Raw genomic sequence first — 23,583 nt, forward strand, 5'->3', positions numbered from 1 at the left:
CCATCACTCTATCCATACCATCTCCCTCCCATCTCCATCACCCCCATCACTCTATCCATACCACCTTCCTCCCATCTCCATCACCCCATCACTCTATCCATACCACATCCCTCCCATCTCCATCACCCCCATCACTCTATCCATACCATCTCCCTCCCATCTCCATCACCCCCATCACTCTATCCATACCACCTTCCTCCCATCTCCATCACCCCATCACTCTATCCATACCACCTCCCTCCCATCTCCATCACCCCATCACTCTATCCATACCACCTCCCTCCCATCTCCATCACCCCCATCACTCTATCCATACCACCTCCCTCCCATCTCCATCACCCCCATCACTCTATCCATACCACCTCCCTCCCATCTCCATCACCCCTATCACTCTATCCATACCACCTTCCATCTCCATCACCCCATCACTCTATCCATACCATCTCCCCCCATCTCCATCACCCCATCACTCTATCCATACCATCTCCCTCCCATCTCCATCACCCCCATCACTCTATCCATACCACCTCCATACCACCTCCCTCCCATCTCCATCACCCCATCACTCTATCCATACCACCTCCCTCCCATCTCCATCACCCCCATCACTCTATCCATACCACCTCTCTCCCATCTCCATCACCCCATCACTCTATCCATACCACCTCCCTCCCATCTCCATCACCCCATCACTCTATCCATACCACCTCCCTCCCATCTCCATCACCCCCATCACTCTATCCATACCACCTCCCTCCCATCTCCGTCACCCCGTCACTCTATCCATACCACCTCCCTCCCATCTCCGTCACCCCATCACTCTATCCATACCACCTCCCTCCCATCTCCATCACCCCCATCACTCTATCCATACCATCTCCCTCCCATCTCCATCACCCCATCACTCTATCCATACCTCTATACCACCTCCCTCCCATCTCCATCACCCCATCACTCTATCCATACCACCTCCCTCCCATCTCCATCACCCCATCACTCTATCCATACCACCTCCCTCCCATCTTCCAAACCTTCCATCACCTTTGCTCTCTTCCCTTCCTTGATCTTCATTCCCTCCATGCCTCCTGCGTTATATATCCCCCACTGCTTCCTCTCCTCCTTTTCCCTCCATCCCTCCCTCCCGCCCTCTCCTCCTTTTCCCTCCATCCATCCCTCCCTCCCGCCCTCTCCTCCAGTACAGACACCATCCCTCCCTCCCGCCCTCTCCTCCAGTACAGACACCATCCCTCCCTCCCGCCCTCTCCTCCAGTACAGACACCATCCCTCCCTCCCGCCCTCTCCTCCAGTACAGACACCATCCCTCCCTCCCGCCCTCTCCTCCAGTACAGACACCATCCCTCCCTCCCGCCCTCTCCTCCAGTACAGACACCATCCCTCCCTCCCGCCCTCTCCTCCTTTTCCCTCCATCCATCCCTCCCTCCCGCCCTCTCCTCCAGTACAGACACCATCTCTCCCTCCCGCCCTCTCCTCCAGTACAGACACTAAGCCTGACAGGAGAGCCTCGTGCCACAAACCGTCTCTTACTTTGCCCCCAATACACACACACACACCCCGCTACCCTCGGTCCACCTGAGCGGCAATGACCATCGACCTGTCACCATGGTAACTTCACTTCACCCCCGAACTGGTCAGCAGGGCAGCGGTGGCAGAAAGGGGGGGGGGGGGGGGGGGGGGGGTGAAGAGGAGAGTACACATTCGCAACCGTATGCACGGTTGTGGCAGCCAGATCTGTGGTTTCTAGGTCAGAGACCAGGGTTGGGGACTGATGGAGATGTGGAAGGACACCAGGACAGCACAGGCCCTTTACTGTGGGCCTGGCCGCGTAACATCCCTGCACACCGTCCAGGCACAGCAGTGTGTGTGTGCGGAGATGTGAGGGAATCAGGCCTGATACGAGTAGATTTTGTCGTCTCTCTTCCTTTCCTTCTAGAGTGACAGGAGAGGACAGGAGGGTACAGGGGCAGCATTCTGCAGCCAGGGGAAAACACTAGAGGTCATCACCCAGAGAGACAGGAGAGGATAGCAAGTTCACATACACACACGCAGGCGATTTAGGTGTTAGTAATACCATGCACCTGCAAAAAAGATAGCTCAGATGTGCGAGTGCCATTTGAATTTTAGTTTATGGTAATTGAAAGCCAAACCTCTCTCTTGCTAGTGTCTTCATTGAATATTTGAATTGTTCTTATTGAAGTGTAATTACATGAGAGTTGATCTAAGTGACTCAGACTCTTCACAGAGAGCTGTTTGCCTCACCTCTCCCATTATACTTGCTGATATGGCAGCATAACAAGGCCCTGTTGACATATAGCATAGCGCTCATTATGACTTGATTAAGGATTGGCCAGATGTAGGACCTTAATTTGATCACCTGTTGCAGGAGAACTTTGCAATGCAGGACTTGTAGTGTATTTGAGGCTTAAAAAGGCTTCAGAAGTTTGTCATTTCCATTTAGAAATTTCATATTTGGTTTTCTCTTATGAAAAATGTATCAACCCCTGCGAAAATTGTATTATAATCCACATAACATTTCCTGTTGCTGAAGGATTATTTCCCTGCTGTAGCAAACTGGCTCAAATGATGATCCTACATATTTACTTTAGCAGCAGTTAAGCTGTTGTACTCTAGTGTACTGTACACACACAACCCACTGTAATGTAATATTTAACTGGGCTTTCATATGGGCTGAATCATTATCTTTTTATTGGAACGTACTGTACAGTGTTAACTCTGCTCAGTAAGAGTCATGGGACAGAGCTGGAGGAGGACTCGCATGCGTGTGTTAGCATGCTTAGGAGTTAATGTCAGTGTCTATACAAAATAAATAAATAAATAAAGTTGCATACTCTATATCAACTCCCAACAATTTATTGGGTAAACTTGGGTAAACTTCATCACCACCGTTTTCGGCAACAGCGTGCCTCAACATAATGCCTCAACAGCGTGCCTCAACATAATGCCTCAACAGCGTGCCTCAGCAGCGTGCCTCAACAGCGTGCCTCAACATAATGCCTCAACAGCGTGCCTCAGCATAATGCCTCAACAGCGTGCCTCAACAGCGTGCCTCAACATAATGCCTCAACAGCGTGCCTCAGCATAATGCCTCAACAGCGTGCCTCAGCATAATGCCTCAACAGCGTGCCTCAACAGCGTGCCTCAACAGCGTGCCTCAACAGCGTGCCTCAACAGCGTGCCTCAACAGCGTGCCTCAACAGCGTGCCTCAGCATAATGCCTCAACAGCGTGCCTCAACAGCGTGCTTTAACTGACTGCCCTTGATCAGCACAAAAACATCTGTGGCGTACTGCATTAGCATCGAATAGCACCCACAATATGCAACTTTTCAGGGAAGTTAGGAACCAATATACACAGGCAGTTAGGAAAGCAAAGGCTAGCTTTTTCAAACAGAAATTTGCATCCTGTAGCAAAACTCCAAAAAGTTCTGGGACACTGTAAAGAGCACCTCCTCCCAGCTGCCCACTGCACTGAGGCTAGGAAACACTGTCACCACTGATAAATCCATGATAATTGAGAATTTCAATAAGCATTTTTCTACAGCTGGCCATGCTTTCCACCTGGCTACCCCTACCCCGGTCAACAGCCCTGCAACCCCCACAGCAACTTGCCCGAGCCTCCCCATTTCTCGTTCACCCAAATCTAGATAGCTGATGTTCTGAAAGAGCTGCAAAATCTGGACCCCTACAAATCAGCCGGGCTAGACAATCTGGACCCTCTCTTTCTAAAATGTTCCACAGAAATTGTTGCAACCCTTATTACTTGCCTGTTCAACCTCTCTTATGTATTGTCTGAGAGCCCTAAAGATTGGAATGCTGCCGAGGTCATCCCCCTATCCAAACTGCTACAGACCTATATCTATCCTACCCTTCATTTCTAAGGTCTTCGAAAGCCAAGTTAACAAACAGATCACCGACCATTTCGAATCCCACCGTACCTTCTCCGCTATGCAATCTGGTTTCCGAGCTGGTCATGGGTGCACCTCGGCCACGCTCAAGGTCCTAAATGATATCATCTGTTGTCCAGACCTCTGGCAGTCTCTATGGGGGCGCCACAGGGTTCAATTCTCGGGCCGACTCTTTTCTCTGTATACATCAATGATGTCGCTCTTGCTGCTGGTGATTCTCTGATCCACCTCTTCGCAGACGACACCATTTTGTATACTTCTGGCCCTTCTTTAGACACTGTGTTAACAAACCTCCAGATGAGCTTCAATGCCATACAACTCTCCTTCCGTGGCCTCCAACTGCTCTTAAATGCAAGTAAAAGTAAATGCATGCTATTCAATCGATCACTGCCCACACCTGCCCGCCCGTCCAGCATCACTACTCTGGACGGTTCTGACTTAGAATATGTGGACAACTACAAATACCTAGGTGTCTTTTTAGACTGTAAACTCTCCTTCCAGACTCACGTTAAATAATCTCCAATCCAAAATTAAATCTAGAATCGGCTTCCTATTTCGCAACAAAGCATCCTTCACTCATGCTGCCAAACATACCCTCGTAAAACTGACCGTCCTACCGATCCTTGACTTCGGCGATGTAATTTACAAACTAGCCTCCAACACTCAGCAAATTGGATGCAGTCTGTCACAGTGCCATCCGTTTTGTCACAAAAGCTCCATAAACTACCCACCACTGCGACCTGTATGCTCTCGTTGGCTAGCCCTTGCTTCATATTCGACGCCAAACCCACTGGCTCCAGGTCATCGATAAGTCTTTGCTAGGTAAAACCCTGCCTTATCTCAGCTCACTGGTCACCATAGCAGCACTCTGGGGGGTGACCCAAAGCCAATTACTCATTTGGCCACCTTTCCTTCCAGTTCTCTGCTGCCAATTACTGGAACGAACTGGAAAAATCACTGAAGCTGGACACTCATATCTCCCTCACTAACTTTAAGCACCAGCTATCAGAGCAGCTCACAGATCACAGCATTGCTCATCTGTAAATAGCCCATCCTCACTACCTCATCCCCCATACTGTTATTTTATTTATCTTGCTCCTTTGCACCCCAGTATCTCTACTTGCACACTCATCTTCTGCATATCTATCACTCCAGTGTTTAATTGCTATATTGTAATTATTTCGCCACTATTGCCTATTTATTGCCTTACCTCCCTTATCCTTCCGCATTTGCACACACTGTATATAGACTTTTTCTACTGTATTATTGACTATGTTTTGTTTATTCCATGTGTGTCACGTTCTGACCTTTATTTCCGTTGTTTTGTATTTATTTAGTATGGTCAGGGCGTGAGTTGGGGTGGGCAGTCTGTTTGTTTTTCTATGATTTGTGGATTTGTATGTTTCGGCCTAGTATGGTTCTCAATCAGAGGCAGGTGTCATTAGTTGTCTCTGATTGAGAATCATACTTAGGTAGTCTGGGTTGCACTGTTTGTTTGTGGGTGATTGTCTATGTTGATTGCTGGTGTCAGCACAGTTCTCATTAGCTTCACAGTCGTTATTTCGTTTATTGTTTTTGTATAGTGTTTCAGTGTTCAGTGTTTTCCTTATTAAAATTCATGATGAACACATACCACGCCGCATTTTGGTCCTCCTCAGATGAAGAGGAGGACGTCCGTGACAATGTGTAACTCTGTGTTGTTTGTGTCGCACTGCTTTGCTCTATCTTGGCCAGGTAGCAGTTGTAAATGAGAACGTGTTCTCAACTAGCCTACCTGGTTAAATAAAGATGAAATAAAACAGTCAATCAAAAACAGAATGCCTCAACGGTGTGCCTCAACAGAATGCCTTAATGGAGTGCCTCAACAGCGTGCCTCAACGGAGTGACTCGACAGCGTGCCTCAACGGAGTGCCTCAACAGCGTGCCTCAACAGAGTGCCTCAACAGCGTGCCTCAACGGAGTGCCTCAACAGCGTACCTCAACGGAGTGCCTCAACGGAGTACCTCAACGGAGTGCCTCAACAGCGTGCCTCAACGGAGTGCCTCAACAGCGTGCCTCAACGGAGTGCCTCAACAGCGTGCCTCAACGGAGTGCCTCAACGGAGTACCTCAACGGAGTGCCTCAACGGAGTACCTCAATGGAGTGCCTCAACGGAGTGCCTCAACGGAGTGCCTCAACGGAGTGCCTCAGCGTTAATGAGGAAATTGACCCATTAAATAGTTGGGAGACGATATATAGTGTGCAACTTTTCTTTATTTTCATACAGTTTATTCTCTGTTAGTCAGCACCTCTTTAAACATTTTTGGATGTGAGTCAGTGCATTTTGCTGGACTACACATTTGGTCTAAATTTCCCAAAATAAATTTGCTCCAATTCTCTTCCACTGTAGGAGAGAGTACTGGGAAGTCAATAGAAGCCATTTTCGACCAGGAGAGGGCAGTGGAACGATAGTTAATGAGTCTAAGTTCATTATTAGTAACTCTGTTTTACTGTCACTGAGGCATAACAGAGAGGGAGAGAGACAGGGGGAGGGTGGGAGAGAAAGAGAGGAGGTGACAGAGAGAGGGGGAGAATACTTAGAGAGGGAAGGGGAGAGAGAGAGAGTGTGTAGTTTCACTGTATTCGTGTAGCATCACAGAGGGAGAAGACTGTAGACTCGTATCTACTCTCTCCTATGACTGATGCAGCTGCACTACAGGAGTAGAGATGGCCAGTTGAGGCAGAGTGTAACATTATCTATATTGTATCATCTCCCTGTGTGTCTGTACATGAAGCACCCTCTGTGTGAAGGCCTACTGTAGGTTAAGGAAAATAACAACTGGTCTGTTCTCCTCCTGGATTTCTCATGCACGCACATACATACCACCCAAAGAGAGGGGGAATCTCTGGTCTCTCCAGGCTGGTTGGCTGTGTGTGTGTCTAGACTAGTTTGTTGGTGATTGCTGCTTCGACTGTGGGCTGTAGCAGTGAGCTGTAACCAGTGGAGGCTGCTGAGGGGAGGATGGTTCATAATGTCTGGAACGGAGCCAATGGAATGGCATCAAACCATGTGTTTGATGTATTTGATACCATTCCACTAATTCCGCTCCAGCCCTTACCACGAGCCAGTCCTCCCCAATTAAGGTGCAACCAACCTTCAGTGGCTGTAACTGTAGCAGTGGGCATAGCTTTAGCTGTAGGCTGGTACTTTAGCTGTGGGCTGTAGCTGTGGGTGTAGCTGTGGACTAACTGTTGGTTGCAGCTGTGGGCTGTATTTGTGGGCTGTAGATGTGTTTGTAGCTGTGGGCTGTAGATGTGTTTGTAGCTGTGAGCTGTAGATGTGTTTGTAGCTGTGGGCGGTGTAGGAGAGACATTCAGATGATAGAAAAAGATGAATGACAGAGTGGCCATTTGCTGTTCACTTCTCCACTGTAGCGCCACTGCTGTCCATGGTTGCCAACTGATGGGCCAGTGATGAATCATGGGGCCGGCAAGAGATGGTGTAGTGAGCGGGTGAAATGTGAAACAAGCAGATAGTTGCTGAAGGGGCAGAGAGAGAGAGAGAGATGGGAGGGGAGGGGGGATGCGGGCCAAGCTGAGGGGGAGAGAGAGGGGGATGAAATAAAGAAAGGTAGGAAGACTTAATCTTTCAAAGTGCTGATGGTGCTGGATGGAGTTGTGAGAGCACTGGAACTACCCGTCTCCTATAGCAACACCATTATTCACAATCAGATCTGTGTGTGTAGATTGTCCCTCACTCACACACCTTCAGGTAGTAATCCTCCAGGGAGGCCAGGTCTCACACCTTCATTGACCACCAGGTAGTAATCCTCCTCCTCCTCCAACAGGGAGGCCAGGTCTCACACCTTCACTGACCACCAGGTAGTAATCCTCCTCCTCTTCCAACAGGGAGGCCAGGTCTCACACCTTCACTGACCACCAGGTAGTAATCCTCCTCCTCCTCCAACAGGGAAGCCAGGTCTCACACCTTCACTGACCACCAGGTAGTAATCCTCCTCCTCCTCCAACAGGGAGGCCAGGTCTCACACCTTCACTGACCACCAGGTAGTAATCCTCCTCCTCCTCCAACAGGGAGGCCAGGTCTCACACCTTCACTGACCACCAGGTAGTTATCCTCCTCCTCCAGCAGGGAGTCCAGGTCTCACACCTTCACTGACCACCAGGTGGTTATCCTCCTCCTCCAGCAGGGAGGCCAGGTCTCACACCTTCACTGACCACCAGGTAGTAATCCTCCTCCTCCTCCAACAGGGAGGCCAGGTCTCACACCTTCACTGACCACCAGGTAGTAATCCTCCTCCTCCTCCAACAGGGAGGCCAGGTCTCACACCTTCACTGACCACCAGGTGGTTATCCTCCTCCTCCAGCAGGGAGGCCAGGTCTCACACCTTCACTGACCACTAGGTAGTAATCCTCCAACTCCTCCAGCAGGGAGTCCAGGTCTCACACCTTCACTGACCACCAGGTGGTTATCCTCCTCCTCCAGCAGGGAGGCCAGGTCTCACACCTTCACTGACCACTAGGTAGTAATCCTCCAACTCCTCCAGCAGGGAGGCCAGGTCTCACACCTTCACTGACCACCAGGTGGTTATCCTCCTCCTCCAGCAGGGAGGCCAGGTCTCACACCTTCACTGACCACTAGGTAGTAATCCTCCAACTCCTCCAGCAGGGAGGCCAGGTCTCACACCTTCACTGACCACCAGGTGGTTATCCTCCTCCTCCAGCAGGGAGGCCAGGTCTCACACCTTCACTGACCACTAGGTAGTAATCCTCCAACTCCTCCAGCAGGGAGTCCAGGTCTCACACCTTCACTGACCACCAGGTGGTTATCCTCCTCCTCCAGCAGGGAGGCCAGGTCTCACACCTTCACTGACCACCAGGTGGTTATCCTCCTCCTCCAGCAGGGAGGCCAGGTCTCACACCTTCACGGACCACCAGGTGGTTATCCTCCTCCTCCAGCAGGGAGGCCAGGTCTCACACCTTCACGGACCACCGGTGAGACTCTGAGCCAACCACATCCCCCCTTTAGCCCCGCAATCTGTTCCTGTTTCAAAAATGTTTCAAAACTCTATTGAAACTATAACTGTTTCAATGCTATATTGGGACAGAATGTATATGGTCTGGGGTGTGTGTATGTATGTCAATATGAATGAATGGGACAGGATTCAAATGGAAGTGATAGCATTGCTTGCAATTGCATCATGCTGACTCACCTCAATAATATAAACTGTCTACACACACACACACACGGCACTGCTCTATGTTCATGAAGGTCATATTTACTGAGGTGCTGTTATCACGTTGAACTAGACGTGACTCTTGTGTGAGGATAGGCAGCGCACTGTCTCTCTCACATAGAATGTCATTTGTCACATTAGGTGTATACTAACAGTAGTATACATTTTTTTGGGGGGGAGAAAGCTTACTTATAGGCCCTTCCCAACTATGCAGAGAGAAAAATAGGACATTTATAGAAAGATAACACAAGTAATAAATACAAAATGAGTAATGATAACTTTGTTATAGACACGGGGTACATGTACCGAGTTGATGTATGAGGGGATGAGGTAATTGAGGTAGAGGCAGCGATTGTGATGAGTCAAGAGTTCGTGCAAAGGGGGGTCAATGCAGATCGTCTGGGTAGCTATTTTTGTTAACTATTTAACTAACAATTGGCTAACTATTTAACTAACTATTGGCTAACTCTTTAACTATTTAACTAACCAAATATTTAACTAAATAGGTAACTATTTAGCAGTCTTATGGCTTGGGGGTAGAAGCTGTTCAGGGTCCTGTTGGTTCTAGAATTGGTGCATTGGTACCGCTTGCCGTGCGGTAGCAGAGAGAACAGTCTAAGACTTGGGTGGCTGGAGTCTTTGACATGACAATTGTTAGGGCCTTCCTGACACAGTTTATAATAATACAAAAATAAGAGTAGGGGTGTTAACCCCGGTGTCCTGGCTAAATTCCCAATCTGGCCCCCAAATCATCACGGTCACCTAATAATCCCCAGTTTACTATTGGCTCATTCACACCCCTCCTCTCTTTTGTAACTATTCCCCAGGTCGTTGCTGTAAATGAGAACGTATTCTCAGTCAACTTACCTAGTAAAATAACGTATAAATAAATACAATTAAGAGAACATTCCTGGTCATCCCTACTGTCTCTGATCTGACAGACTCACTAAGCACATGTTTAGTTTGTTAATGATGTCTGCGTGTTGTAGTGTGCCCCTGGCTATCTGTAAATGTTGTTGGGAGTGTGCCCCTGGCTATCTGTAAATGTTGTTGGGAGTGTGCCCCTGGCTATCTGTAAATGTTGCTTGGAGTGTGTCCCTGGCTATCTCTAAATGATGTCTGCGTGTTGGAGTGTGTCCCTGGCTATCTGTAAATGTTGTTGGGAGTGTGTCCCTGGCTATCTCTAAATGATGTCTGCGTGTTGGAGTGTGCCCCTGGCTATCTGTAAATGATGTTGGAGTGTGCCCCTGGCTATTTGTAAAAAAGAAAAAAAAGAAACTAGAAAATATGTCCATCTGCTTTGCTTATTATAAGGAATTTGAAATGATTTCAACTTGAACATTTACTTTTGATACTTTTTGACTTTTTCTCAATTAGTATTTTCTGGGTGACTTTCATTTTTACTTGGGAGTTTGTCCCAGTGATGTCCTGGGCCATAAGCACTACCCTCTGTAGCGCTTTGCAGTCGGATGCCAAGCAGTTGCAATACCAAGCGGTGATAGAGCCAGTCAAGATGCTCTCAATGGCGCAGCTGTATAACTTTTTGAGTATACGAGGAGCACATTCCAAATGTTTTCATGCTTGGCCACGCAGTCGTGGAGTACAAGGACGGGGGCAAAGCACTTACCCCTGAGGAGCTCCTGTGTTGAGGGTCACACTCTCTCTCTCTCTCTCTCACACACACACACACACACACACACACACACACACACACACCCTTATAGACAATATAGTGGCACACAGACAACCCAGGTTATTCATCAGGGGAGTGACAATACTTATTCTTCTGCTCTTCTTCTATTGTCAATATTTGTTGAAATAATCTGGAAACAACTTTGATTTGGTAATCTAATAAACTGTAGGTTGGCTCATGAGGCAAACATGGTTAAGAGTGGCTGTTGAGAATTCCCCTCCACTGTCCTAACCTAAGATTGAGTGACGCCAAGAGGTCCATCACCTTGTTCTAATTTCAATATCCGTTGACTGAGTGACAAGTTGAAGTCACAGGAAAGACTCACACACACACATACATCACACATACATGACACACGGTAAGCTGATATTGAGTACCAGTTTGTGTAACAGTTTAAACATTAAGCATGTAGACACACAAACACGGCCGTTGTTCATAAGAAAACTCCAAACGCTGTAGTTTCGGTAATGATGATAGACTGTTGGGGGAGCCACAAGAGTAACACATGAGAGCCCTGTTCTGTTTCTTATTTCAGCAGTTGTTGAGGTGATAAGAAAATGTTGTTGGCTTGGTAACTCAATAGGCTTCAGATGGGTCATGACACACAAACCACTAGGGCTGCCACGGTCGTTTATAAGACTGAGTGACAAGTTGACAGTTCAGTGACAACAGGTCAAAGGTTAACAGGTAAAAGGCCATTTTTCCTCCTATTTAAACAAGACAAACAACAAGGGGTGACAACTGTAGTGACACCCAACATACACATATATACAGTCGTGGCCAAAAGTTTTGAGAATGAAACAAATATTAATTTTCACAAAGTTTGCTGCTTCAGTGTCTTTAGATATTTTTGTCAGATGTTACTATGGAATACCGATGTATAATTACAAGAATTTCATAAGTGTCAAAGGTTTTTATTGACAATTACATGAAGTTGATGCAAAGAGTCAATATTTGCAGTGTTGACCCTTCTTTTTCAAGACCTCTGCAATCCGCCCTGGCATGCTGTCAATTAACTTCTGGGCCACATCCTGACTGATGGCAACCCATTCTTGCATAATCAATGCTTGGAGTTTGTCAGAATTTGTGTGTTTTTGTTTGTCCACCCGCCTCTTGAGGATTGACCACAAGTTCTCAATGGGATTAAGGTCTGGGGGGTTTCCTGGCCATGGACCCAAAATATCAATGTTTTGTTCCCCAATCCCTTATGGCAAGGTGCTCCATCATGCTGGAAAAGGCATTGTTCGTCACCAAACTGTTCCTGGATGGTTGGGAGAAGTTGCTCTCGGAGGATGTGTTGGTACCATTCTTTATTCATTGCTGTGTTCACTACCTTGGCTGAGAAGCAACCCCACACATGAATGGTCTCAGGATGCTTTACTGTTGGCATGACACAGGACTGATGGTAGTGCTCACCTTGTCTTCTCCGGACATGCTTTTTTCGGAAGTCCCAAACAATCGGAAAGGGGATTCATCAGAGAAAATGACTTTACCCCAGTCCTCAGTAGTCCAATCCCTGTACTTTTTTCAGAATATCAGTCTGTCCCTGATGTTTTTCCTGGAGAGAAGTGGCTTCTTTGCTGCTCTTCTTGACACCAGGCCATCCTCCAAATGTCTTCGCCTCACTGTGAGTGCAAATGCACTCACACCTGCCTGCTGCCATTCTTGAGCAAGCTCTGTACTGGTGGTGCCCCGATCCCGCAGCTGAATCGACTTTAGGAGACAGTCCTGGTGCTTGCTGGAGTTTCTTGGGTGCCCTGAAGCCTTCTTCACAACAATTGAACCGCTCTCCTTGAAGTTCTTGATGATCTGATAAATGGTTGATTTAGGTGCAATCTTACTGGCAACAAATATCCTTGCCTGTGAAGCCCTTTTTGTGCAAAGCAGTGATGATGGCACGTGTTTGGCACGTGTTTCCTTGTAGGTCCTGTAGGTAACCATGGTTAACAGAGGAAGAACAATGATTCCAAGCACCACCCTCCTTTTGAAACTTCCAGTCTGTTATTCGAACTCAATCAGCATGACAGAATGATCTCCAGCCTTGTCCTCGTCAACACTCACACCTGTGTTAACGAGAGAATCACTGACATGATGTCCGCTGGACCTTTTGTGGCAGGGCTGAAATGCAGTGGAAATGTTTTGGGGGGATGCAGTTCATTTGCATGGCAAAGAGGGACTTTAATTCATTGTAATTAATTCACTCTTCATAACATTCTGGAGTATATGCAAATTGCCATCATACAAACTGAGGCAGCAGACTTTGAAAATTTATATTTGTGTCATTCTCAAAACTTTTGGCCACGACTGTACACACAGGATGCAGGCACTGAGGCTCACAGGCCTACATATTTTTTAAACACATGCAGCTATTCACCAAATATGGTCAAAATATGGTCAATTATTACACACACTCATGCCTAAAGGAGAGACGGTGCTTCCTAAAGAAGAGATGGGCTTCCTAAAGGAGAGAAGGGGCTTCCTAAAGTGATCAAGCGGGCCCCTAGCATCCCAACAAGGTTAATTTGTCATTTAGCAGGCGTTGGAGAGCTTCTGACCCCTGCCTCTTGGTCTGGGGGTGGATAGTCTAGATACTGACAGAAAGCTGGAAACATGGAGCATCCTGGAAACATGGAGCATCCTGGAGCATCCTGGAAACATGGAGCATCATGGAGCTTCCTGGAAACATGGAGCATCCTGGAAACATGGAGCATCCTGGAAACATCCTGGAAACATGGAGCATCATGTAGCTTCCTGGAAACATGGAGCATCCTGGAGCATCCTGGAAACATGGAGCATCCTGGAGCTTCCTGGAAACATGGAGCATCCTGGAACATCCTGGAAACATGGAGCATCCTGGAAACATGGAGCATCCTGGAAACATGGAGCATCCTGGAAACATGGAGCTTCCTGGAAACATGGAGCTTCCTGGAAACATTGAGCATCCTGGAAACATGGAGCATCCTGGAACATCCTGGAAACATGGAGCTTCCTGGAAACATGGAGCATCCTGGAGCATCCTGGAAACATGGAGCTTCCTGGAAACATGGAGCATCCTGGAGCATCCTGGAAACATGGAGCATCCTGGAAACATGGAGCATCCTGGAGCATCCTGGAAACATGGAGCATCCTGGAGCATCCTGGAAACATGGAGCATCCTGGAAACATGGAGCATCCTGGAAACATGGAGCTTCCTGGAAACATGGAGTATCTTGGAAACATGGAGCATCCTGGAGCATCCTGGAAACATGGAGCATCCTGGAGCATCCTGGAAACATGGAGCATCCTGGAACATCCTGGAAACATAGAGCATCCTGGAAACATGGAGCATCCAGACAGCTTTATATCACCCATCTTTATTATCAAAGCATCTTGGGCCGCGTCTCAAGTGATACCCTTTTCAATATATAGTGCACTGCTTTTTACCCAAGCACCAGAGGCCTATAGTCAAAAGTAGTGCATATGGGGAATCATTTGGGACGCACTCTTAAACTTTTATTTCACTTTTCTTGCTGAAAGGGGAATTAAAAGGCACATTCCTTTACTGGAGTGATGGGCCATTTCTCTCCCTCTTTCTCTCTCGCCTCTCTCCTTCTCTGTTGTGTGTGTGTGTGTTCTCTCTCTCTCTCTCTCTCTCTCTCTCTCTCTGTGTTGAGTGCGTGCATGCGAGCGACCGCGTGTGTGCTGGGAAAGAGAAGGACGGGGAAAGAGAGGGACAGAGAGAAAGAGAGAGAGCCCTGTCAAAATGTGTGAGCAATTCAATCAAACATATATCAAATGATGGATATATATATATGGATACAGTAGGTTACAGCAATACAAACTTGAATACAATTTATATTCAATTCCTTGCCAAAAAGAAGAAACGAAGAAGAAAAATTGAAAATAAGCACATAAAGTGTTTCCTTACTGGAAAAGTGTTGCAAGGCAGTCTCATAAATACAGCTGGTAATTGAATGCATATCTAATTACCGCATAAAGACAGTCCTGGCTCTGTGAGTTAAAAATACAATGTTTTATAGGTTGTTTTACCCTCATTATATAACGCATCAGAGATAATCACCAACCCAACCATCCTATCTACGTTAGTTAATTGTAATATAATTAATTATCCCGAAAATAAAGTTCCTTTTGAAAAAAGAACAATACCCCAATACCCTTGTTGATTTAGAGCAGAGGGAAGAAGTGTGTGACTCAATGAGCGCATCTGCTACAGTTGAGCAGAGCAGGGGAATGTGTTAACTTGTTATAAATAAACCTATCATTAGCATTTTCCCTTTAAAGGGAATAATTTCAACTTTGATATTCTTAATTGTGCTAAAGGGCTTGTTCTCTGCTCGCGAGCTCCCCCTCAAACACTTGAGTCATGTGGAGAACGTCTTGGGAGTACTCTTTAGCGCTTTAAAGGTCGCCTTTTATTCTCAACATCTATAATAAGAAAATAAAACCACCAAACCACTTTTTAATTAAACATTAACCCAGTAAGGAGGACATCCAAAGTGAATATTATTTCAGGTCATGTTTAAAATCAACCTGCTATCTATTAATGTGGCTACAGTGTCGACCCAGTCTATGGGTCTATACAGCTACATGCATCTCTATATGATCAATCATACTTAACATTGACTTTCAAATGGACTCAGGCAGACAGGTCTAGAACAAGAGAACTGTAGTACACCACTGAAGACAACAAACAAGACTATTCTTCTTGTCTCTTCTTCCCTTGCATCCGGAGAGAAGGAGGGGGGTGGGGTGTTGGTTACCAGGAATGGTAGTAGGGGGGTAGAGGGGGGGGGGGGGGGGGGGGGTGAAGGTCTCAAATTGCGATGAGCGAGCTAAGCCTGCTCTGTGCAGTGGCTGCTTAGACAGAGGCCTGTAATTTGCATCTGGCAGCTGCTAGCCAACAGAGGGTACTGTTGCATTACAAGTCTTTGTCTGGGAGACGTTACAGGGCTATAGAGGTATTAACACTGTCACATTCATATCTCGCCTCTCTCTCTCTCTCTCTCTCTCTGCCTCTCTTTACTTCTCTGTTGAATACGATATTCTGAAGGGAAGCGTTGAGTCCTCTGGTGATTTTTTTTGGTATCTTCCAGAGTGAGAGTGAAAAATATGATGATACGTTCTTATTGTATAAAGAACAAACAGTTAAAATGAGTGATTTATAAAACCGTAAGACTCCAAATATTAGCAGCCCGTTGCTGAACAATTGTTCTTTAGGATGCGAGTCATCGAAAGAATCGGTTGGACACCTCTATTTCCCGTTAATTATCCTCTAATCGCCAGCTGGAATCATTAGCCTAGAGAAACAGCTTATTTGGCATTAGCATAAAACCCAAACACTGCATATACTACATATGCAAATTAAACCAGGGGGCAAAAACAGAACATTTACATCCAAGACTTGTCGCCGTGACGACGGGCATCCCCATAACTTATAACACTGATGATCCTCAGCTCAGAGAGGTATTGGCCCCGGTGCAATAGAGAGTTGACTGCTGTTGCCCAACATGGGTCTGAGAGCAGAGAGCAAAAGGATGAGGAGCACATTCTGAGAGCCGCGATAAGCCATGCATGGCAACTCAAATGGACAGTTCACTTCTTCTTTACCTGGGTGATGATGAGGAAATGGTCTGATTATGAGAACATTTCACTCTGCTCTGCTGTGATTACAGTATGATGTCAAATATGGAAGATTTGTCAGTTTGTGACCTTTGAATGAGACATGAGTGTTCCAATTGGCACCCTATTCCCTATTTAGTGCACTACTTTAGACCAGAGCCCTATGGCACCCTATTCCTTATTTAGTGCACTGTTTTTTACCAGGACCCAACAGTGCGTTCGCAGTGGGATTGAATCCTATATTCCACTTACTTAGTCCCTCTCTCTGACCACTGAATTAACTACAGGGATGAACCAACAAATGAAAACTAATCTTAATCTCATACATTACTTTCCATAACACCTAAAACCAAAACCATTGGCATGTACTTAATGTTAAACATGAAAATGATTTACGTTTCAACGTAATGCCTTCAGCTAAGTAATGGAAAGACAAAACGGTTGGATATCCTTCCAAATAGGAGTTGGGTGTTCTGTTATACAGTACGGAAAATACATCATAGGGAAGAACCTGCAATCCCCTCTTTTATTGTAAATGAGCATGAGAATGTCTATTTATATCCTCCCACTCACTGGTGCTGGTGTATGGAGGGAAGGAGGGAAACAGGAAAGCGCTTGGCTCTGAGTCTGTCAAGCTGCTACTGAAGACAGCTGAAGCTCGGGGCCCCAGCCAAGACGAGCCGTGAAGATAGGAGAGGAAAGGAAAGGGACTGGTATCGACAAAGCGAGCGAGAGAGAGAGAAGGGAAGAGCACTCAAGGCGTTGTGGACGAATGAACAAAGTCCGGCAGTGAGCGGCAGTCTCAGCCTCGGTCTCAGCCAGCGGTGAGCGGCAGTCTCAGCCTCGGACTCAGCCAGCGGTGAGCGGCAGTCTCAGCCTCGGTCTCAGCCAGCGGTGAGCGGCAGTCTCAGCCAGTGGTGAGCGGCAGTCTCAGCCAGCGGTGAGCGGCAGTCTCAGCAAGCGGTGAGCGGCAGTCTCAGCCTCGGTCTCAGCCAGCGGTGAGCGGCAGTCTCAGCCTTGGTCTCAGCCAGCGGTGAGCGGCAGTCTCAGCCTCCGTCTCAGCCAGCGGTGAGCGGCAGTCTCAGCCTCGGTCTCAGCCAGCGGTGAGCGGCAGTCTCAGCCTCGGTCTCAGTCAGCGGTGAGCGGCAGTCTCAGCCTCGGTCTCAGCCAGCGGTGAGCGGCATTCTCAGCCTCGGTCTCAGCCTCAGTCTCAGCCTCGATCTCAGCCTCGGCCTCAGCCTCGGTCTCAGCCTCAGTCTCAGCCTCGGTCTCAGCCTCAGTCTCAGCCTCGGTCTCAGCCTCAGTCTCAGCCTCGGTCTCAGCCTCGGTCTCAGCCTCGGCCTCAGCCTCAGTCTCAGCCAGCGGTGAGAGGCAGTCTCAGCCAGCGGTGAGAGGCAGTCTCAGCCTCGGTCTCAGCCAGCGGTGAGAGGCAGTCCACTAAGGCTTAAAGAAGTGTATTTCATGGTTCCTCAGCAGATGAGAAGAACCGTGGAGCAGACCACCTGGCACAGAGGGAGGCTCAGCCAGCGTTCCGCACCGAGTACGCACCGGGATAAAACCCTGGGAAAGCAGGCCTTCAGATACCCCCGTAATCAACGGAGAGAGGAAGAAGAGATGGATGAATACCTGACCCGGCACCACTTGGAGATAAATATGCATGAACATCTCAACACGGGGTGGCGTGAAGCATGATGCACGGTTAAAATACGGCTAGAGGAAGAGGAAGTTTTTCCAGGGGGTTTGCCCACAAATCCAGCTAGTGAGATGTGGAGATGGGTGTTAAATAGCAATAGGAGTCGGCATCAGCTGAGCCAATCAACGCCATGTGGAAAGGAAAGGATGACCAGAGAGTTTGCTTTTGACTTTTGACCTACCGTTCATGTCTAGTGAAAAATAAACCCCCACCTCTCTTTCTGATGCCTAGTAATTCCCTCCACTAAGAGAAGTCTGTGAAAAGTTGTTGTTTTCGACAAAGTGAATCCATGTCACCATATATAGGCTACCATAGAAGTTTTATTATAAAGGTTTAAAAACTCGAGATAGATATTTAATTTTTTATTTCACCTTTATTTAACCAGGTAGGCCAGTTGAGAACAAGTTCTCATTTACAACTGCGATCTTTCCAAGATAAAGCAAAGCAGTGCGACAAAAAACAACAACACAGAGATACACATGGGATAAACAAATGTACAGTCAATAACAATAGAAACATCCATATACAGTGTGTGCAAATGAGTAAGAAGGTAAGGCAATAAATAGGCCACAGTAGCGAAGTAATTACAATTTAGCAATTAACACTGGAGTGATAGATGTGCAGATGATGACGTGCAAGTAGAAATACTGCTGTGCAAAAGAGCAAAAAAAAGTAAATAATAAACAATATGGGGATGAGGTAGGTAGTTGGATGGGCTATTTACAGATGGGCTGTGTACAGCTGCAGCGATTGGTGAGCTGCTCAGATAGCTGATGCTTAAAGATAGATAGATAGATAGATAGATAGATAGATAGATAGATAGATAGATAGATAGATAGATAGATAGATAGCCCGTCTGGGTTGAATGGGAGTTGAATGGGAGTGTTGGAACAATATGCAGCACAGCATCACTCGCTAGATCAAAACCAGATGTATGTATTACCACAGCACAGACATAGTCATAGTCTATCTCAAATGGCACCCTATTTCTTACATAGTGCCCTCCTTTTCACCAGAACACAACCACTCTAGATGGTGTGGAATACTATATTTCCTTTGAATCAAACATTATTTTGTACCCGCCTTCCAACCTCTTCAATTTAATGAATTTGTCAATTGTCCCAGATATCTTCATCAGTTACACAATAACTTACTTGTTATGATCCCCCCTCCCCCACTAACACACAATATGCCAGCCTGCCTGTTTGCCTGCCTGCCTGACTATCCTTGCATGTCTGTCTGCCTCTCTGCCTGCCTGTTTGCCTGCCTGCCTCTCTCCCTGCCTTGCCTGGCTGACTATCCTTGCATGTCTGTCTGCCTCTCTGCCACTCTCCCTGTCCCGCCTGCTTGCCTCCTTCACTACACTGCCTGCCCTGCTGCCTGCCTGCCTTACCGCCTACCTTACTACTGCCTATCTCCTTGCCTCGTCAATCAGCTCCCAGTAAGACTTGCAGAAGATTACCACTACAGCCCCATGTAGGTAGAGGGTAGAAGATCAGCTCAAACACATTATTTGACTTAGTGCTTTGCTCTTGTGTGTCTCCAAGTCTCACATGCACTGGAGCAGTCCCACACAGGCAGACAGGCAGGCAGGCAGTGGGGGTGCAGAGCAGAGGATGGGGGCGAGCATCTGCATTGTACGCCTACAATATAGATGCTGCTGACACAGTGTGATGAGGATCTGTTTCTCATTCTGTGTTCCAGTGTGTGTTTCTCATTTTCATCTTGAGTTTATACCACTTGGAAGTTTATTTCTGTAATTTATGGGTGTCATCTTGTTGATAAGGCCCTGATCATGGATTTGAACTCCAGTGTGCAGAATTAGGTCAAAAGAGGATCCATATGAAATGCTTCCCTGGTACCATACTGGTAATAACCATAATGGAATCCGGAGATAAATAGATTTGAATTAAGAACGCAGGAATGAGGAATTAACTTTCACATTATAAATTGTTCACACTCCATTTCAAAATGTAAAAAAACATAGCCTGTATTTAATTATTCTGGTAAATCATTGGAGACTTTGTGAGCCCGAATCATGTGTAAACTATGTAAATAACGAATAAGAAAGACTATAGGATAGCCAGGTGGTCTAGGAATAACTCTGTAATAAAGTGCACAGATAGCCTAAGCACATTCATTATGTATTTGATCGACCTCTGATGAATCGTGTTTGAAGCTCGGGAATTTGCTTTGCGTCTTTTACTTGGTCTTGGGATACATTTATGAGAGAATATGTAACTCTGAAGAAATCCAAATATATATAAACGAATCTCTGCGGGGAGAACCTGTTCGGAGATAAATAAGATGCACTACAGTAGCCTAGGCTACACTTGTTGTTGACTAATCAACATCAAAATTGCTTCCGAGTATTTATTTTGAGAATTTGCAGTGAGTAAAGGTGTTCTGGTATTTTATGATAGATTCATTTGTTCAGAGATTTTATGTTCAAATGTGTTCCATTCCAACGCAAGTTGCCAAGCAGAGGGAAGGTTACTACAGAATACTGGTCAAATGTTGTCTGTATGGATCATGTAAAAATACACGTAATATATTATATTTCCAAGAACTTTATATCAATGTATATTCCCTACCTGCTTATTAGCTCCTATTGTAATCGAATAGGACGTCAAAAGCGCGTACAGAAATGCCCGCAAAAAAACTAATCGTTGACTAAACCTTAGCAAGTCATCCACTTATAAAACCATTCACCTTAGACCTATATGTAAAAAAAAATCCACTTGAATAATATTTCGAATAAATTATATTTGACGGATGACAATGAATGCATTTGATAGAAATGGTCTTGTAAACTGTCCAGCAGGTATATGCAAAAAATCAACAAACAATCTTATTCTATTATTAGGGTATATTGGTCAATGGAAAATGTTATTTGAACATAAAGAATAGCGTGACTTTTTCTGAACACTGCGACTTTCCCTTCCTCGTGCTTGTCTGTGTGAGGCAGTAAGAGGAGAGGCTCGGTCCACTGCTCCTCTATCTAAGAGAGACCGCGATAGTGCGCTGTCCACCGCTTGCTGCTGGTGATCCGATAGTTGTGAAAAGCCACCACTAGTCGCCCTCAGTGCTCTTGCAGTCTGCCATTTTTCCTTCTCACTGTAGACTTAACGTCACGTCCGCACTTGAACTTGAATTGTATCCCATTGTACGGAGGCAGCCCTAGCCACAGAGAGACCGAGAGCTCGGGGGAAGCAGGACTCACTACTCAATCGTCACACTCACACAGAGAAAGGGGAGAAAAAAAGAGTGCAGGTCTTGATTTATTTAGAAAAGAGGTGGAAGTTCTGTGTGCCCGGTCTACACAGAACCGTACAAGGGGGCAGAGCACTTGGAGTTGAGGAGACTGAAAAGTACCTGCCATTGCATGCTGATGCTCAAGGCTGCACCAACAGAAGTGCCCATCACTTGGTGATACCCAAGTGCCCGAGAAGAAAAATTGGATTCATATTTTGTAAAATTGTATTATCAATTATTGTCATTGTGAATGTTTGCGATTTGTTATTTTATTTTTGTGTTTGTTTCTAAAAGAAGAAATGAAATAAGTTCAGAGACCGGGCAATTGACTGGACTCACAGTGATACCCAGCGCATTCCGAGCTGTCAGCGCGTGCACTGACCATCGCGTTCTGATTCTTGTTCTCTCACAAGGTGGAGGGACACTCGCCAGGGTTTGATCCCAACTGTCACTCACTACATCCGTCAAACATCCAAGGATATTTCCCCACTTCTGACATCTTTCTTTTTTCTACTCGGACATATCACTTCTCTCACACACTTTTTGCCAAATGGTGTGAGTAACCTACAGAGAGAAGCGGTGAAAGAGAACTGAGGGTATAGCACAGGCTATCCACGGTCTCGTCACATACAAACACAGAGGCAGAGTGGACCGAAGAGGCGAAGCGCAAAAGACACTTTCGCCTCTCGGAGTGAGGGGACCACTAGCCAATAGCTCAAAGCACGATCAACCACCCACCCCGGCCGGCAGTCCGAGCGCAGGAGCCTCGTACTTTTGGAGGTCCCGGGAAAAGTTGAGTGCCGAGCAAGTGTAGGCAATAGGAGGGAAGCGAGCCCATCCTTCAGAGTGCTGGTCCCCGGGCAATGCAAGTGTAAATGCCAGGGCAATGTCCCGTCGCAAGCAGGGGAACCCACAGCACGTGTCACAGAGAGAATTAATAGCACGTAAGTACCTGCTTTTCATTTTCACTCAATCACACACAACTCATGAATGGACTATGAAAAAAACAACAACATTAATGAGAAATTGTTTGACTTCTGTATTTACTGCCACATTTGGCTAATTTGATCAGAAAGGGTATAGTGAACTCTTAAGCGTGTGACATCAGGGTTGGAAAAAAATAATTTTGAACTACGGAATCTGACAAGGTTTCACTAGTTTATAAACTATGGCATTTGACAGTATAATTAATTGGAGAAATTAAATAGGATATTCAATATTTTACAATGACATTTCCATAAATAATTTTTACCTAGAGTAAAGATGTCATGTTGCTTATACTCTGTACTTTTTACGTATCTTTTACGCATAACATTTACGTTAAATATACTTTATGCATGGGACACTAGTTGAGACTACTTTTGTGAAAGCTGTATAATTAAAAAAGAGCTTTACCTTATTAAATGTATTTTAAATACAGCATCTTAATAACATTTATAATGACATTTCACCATCAAACCCTCTTCTCTTCCAAACAGACCATTGAACTGTGAAGTGTAAGCTATTGTTTGTGCTTTTAGGCCGTCAGGTATCTGGCTGCACTAAGTCATCTGGGGCCATGTAGAAAACCAAGAATAATACCTGGCTTCAGTGAATGGATGGACCTCCGACATTTTGGAGACAATTGCTTTCTTACTCTGAAAGTCGATTCATACATTATTCTGTTTCAACACGCTTTGAAGTTCCTGTATATAGTCCACTCATAAGCATTTGTTCACTCAATTTATTATCTCATACATTTCCAACAATGTCATTGTAGTAATATTAATCTAATAGCGAAGTAACCCATTGACACATCGTGTTGAGATACATTACAGATGTAACTTGTGTGTCATGGCAAACAGAAAACGACCACATCTTCAAGAGTTTTCACATTAGGCTAATACAACACAATATGCATTTTATCAAACCACCAAACTTTTATCGAACAGCCAAAGCAGGTATCCCTGTAATGTTTTGGTATAGTGAACCGACAGATGAAATGTTTAATTTTATAAGCACATTTAAATATATAAATATTGTACAGGTTTCTCCTCCCCTTGGTCGAGCACCAGTCAGATATCCTCGCGCCAGGTAAACTAACGCATAAAAACAACTTTATTATCTTTGCTTTGCTGCTTTTTTAATCCGAATTAAATTATTATAGA

At 46.0% G+C, this 23,583-nt stretch overlaps 1 protein-coding gene across 3 annotated transcripts in view; it reads left to right on the top strand.

Annotated features, from left to right (window-relative positions):
- The first annotated feature begins 21,348 nt into the window (after window positions 1–21,348).
- LOC110510947 (B-cell lymphoma/leukemia 11B-like) overlaps window positions 21,349–23,583 on the top strand; it is a 114,402-nt gene continuing 112,167 nt past the window's right edge. For 2 of the 3 annotated variants that reach the window (XM_036962225.1, XM_036962227.1), the window contains exon 1: window positions 21,350–22,380. In XM_036962225.1, coding sequence (XP_036818120.1) covers window positions 22,323–22,380 — 58 coding nt within the window. In that variant the 5' untranslated portion in view covers window positions 21,350–22,322. Of the gene's footprint in view, window positions 22,381–23,583 lie in introns of all 3 variants that reach the window. The other variant, XM_036962224.1, reaches the window with a different exon arrangement.

This window comes from Oncorhynchus mykiss, chromosome 25, assembly GCF_013265735.2.
Source record: "Oncorhynchus mykiss isolate Arlee chromosome 25, USDA_OmykA_1.1, whole genome shotgun sequence".
NCBI classification, from domain to species: domain Eukaryota; kingdom Metazoa; phylum Chordata; class Actinopteri; order Salmoniformes; family Salmonidae; genus Oncorhynchus; species Oncorhynchus mykiss.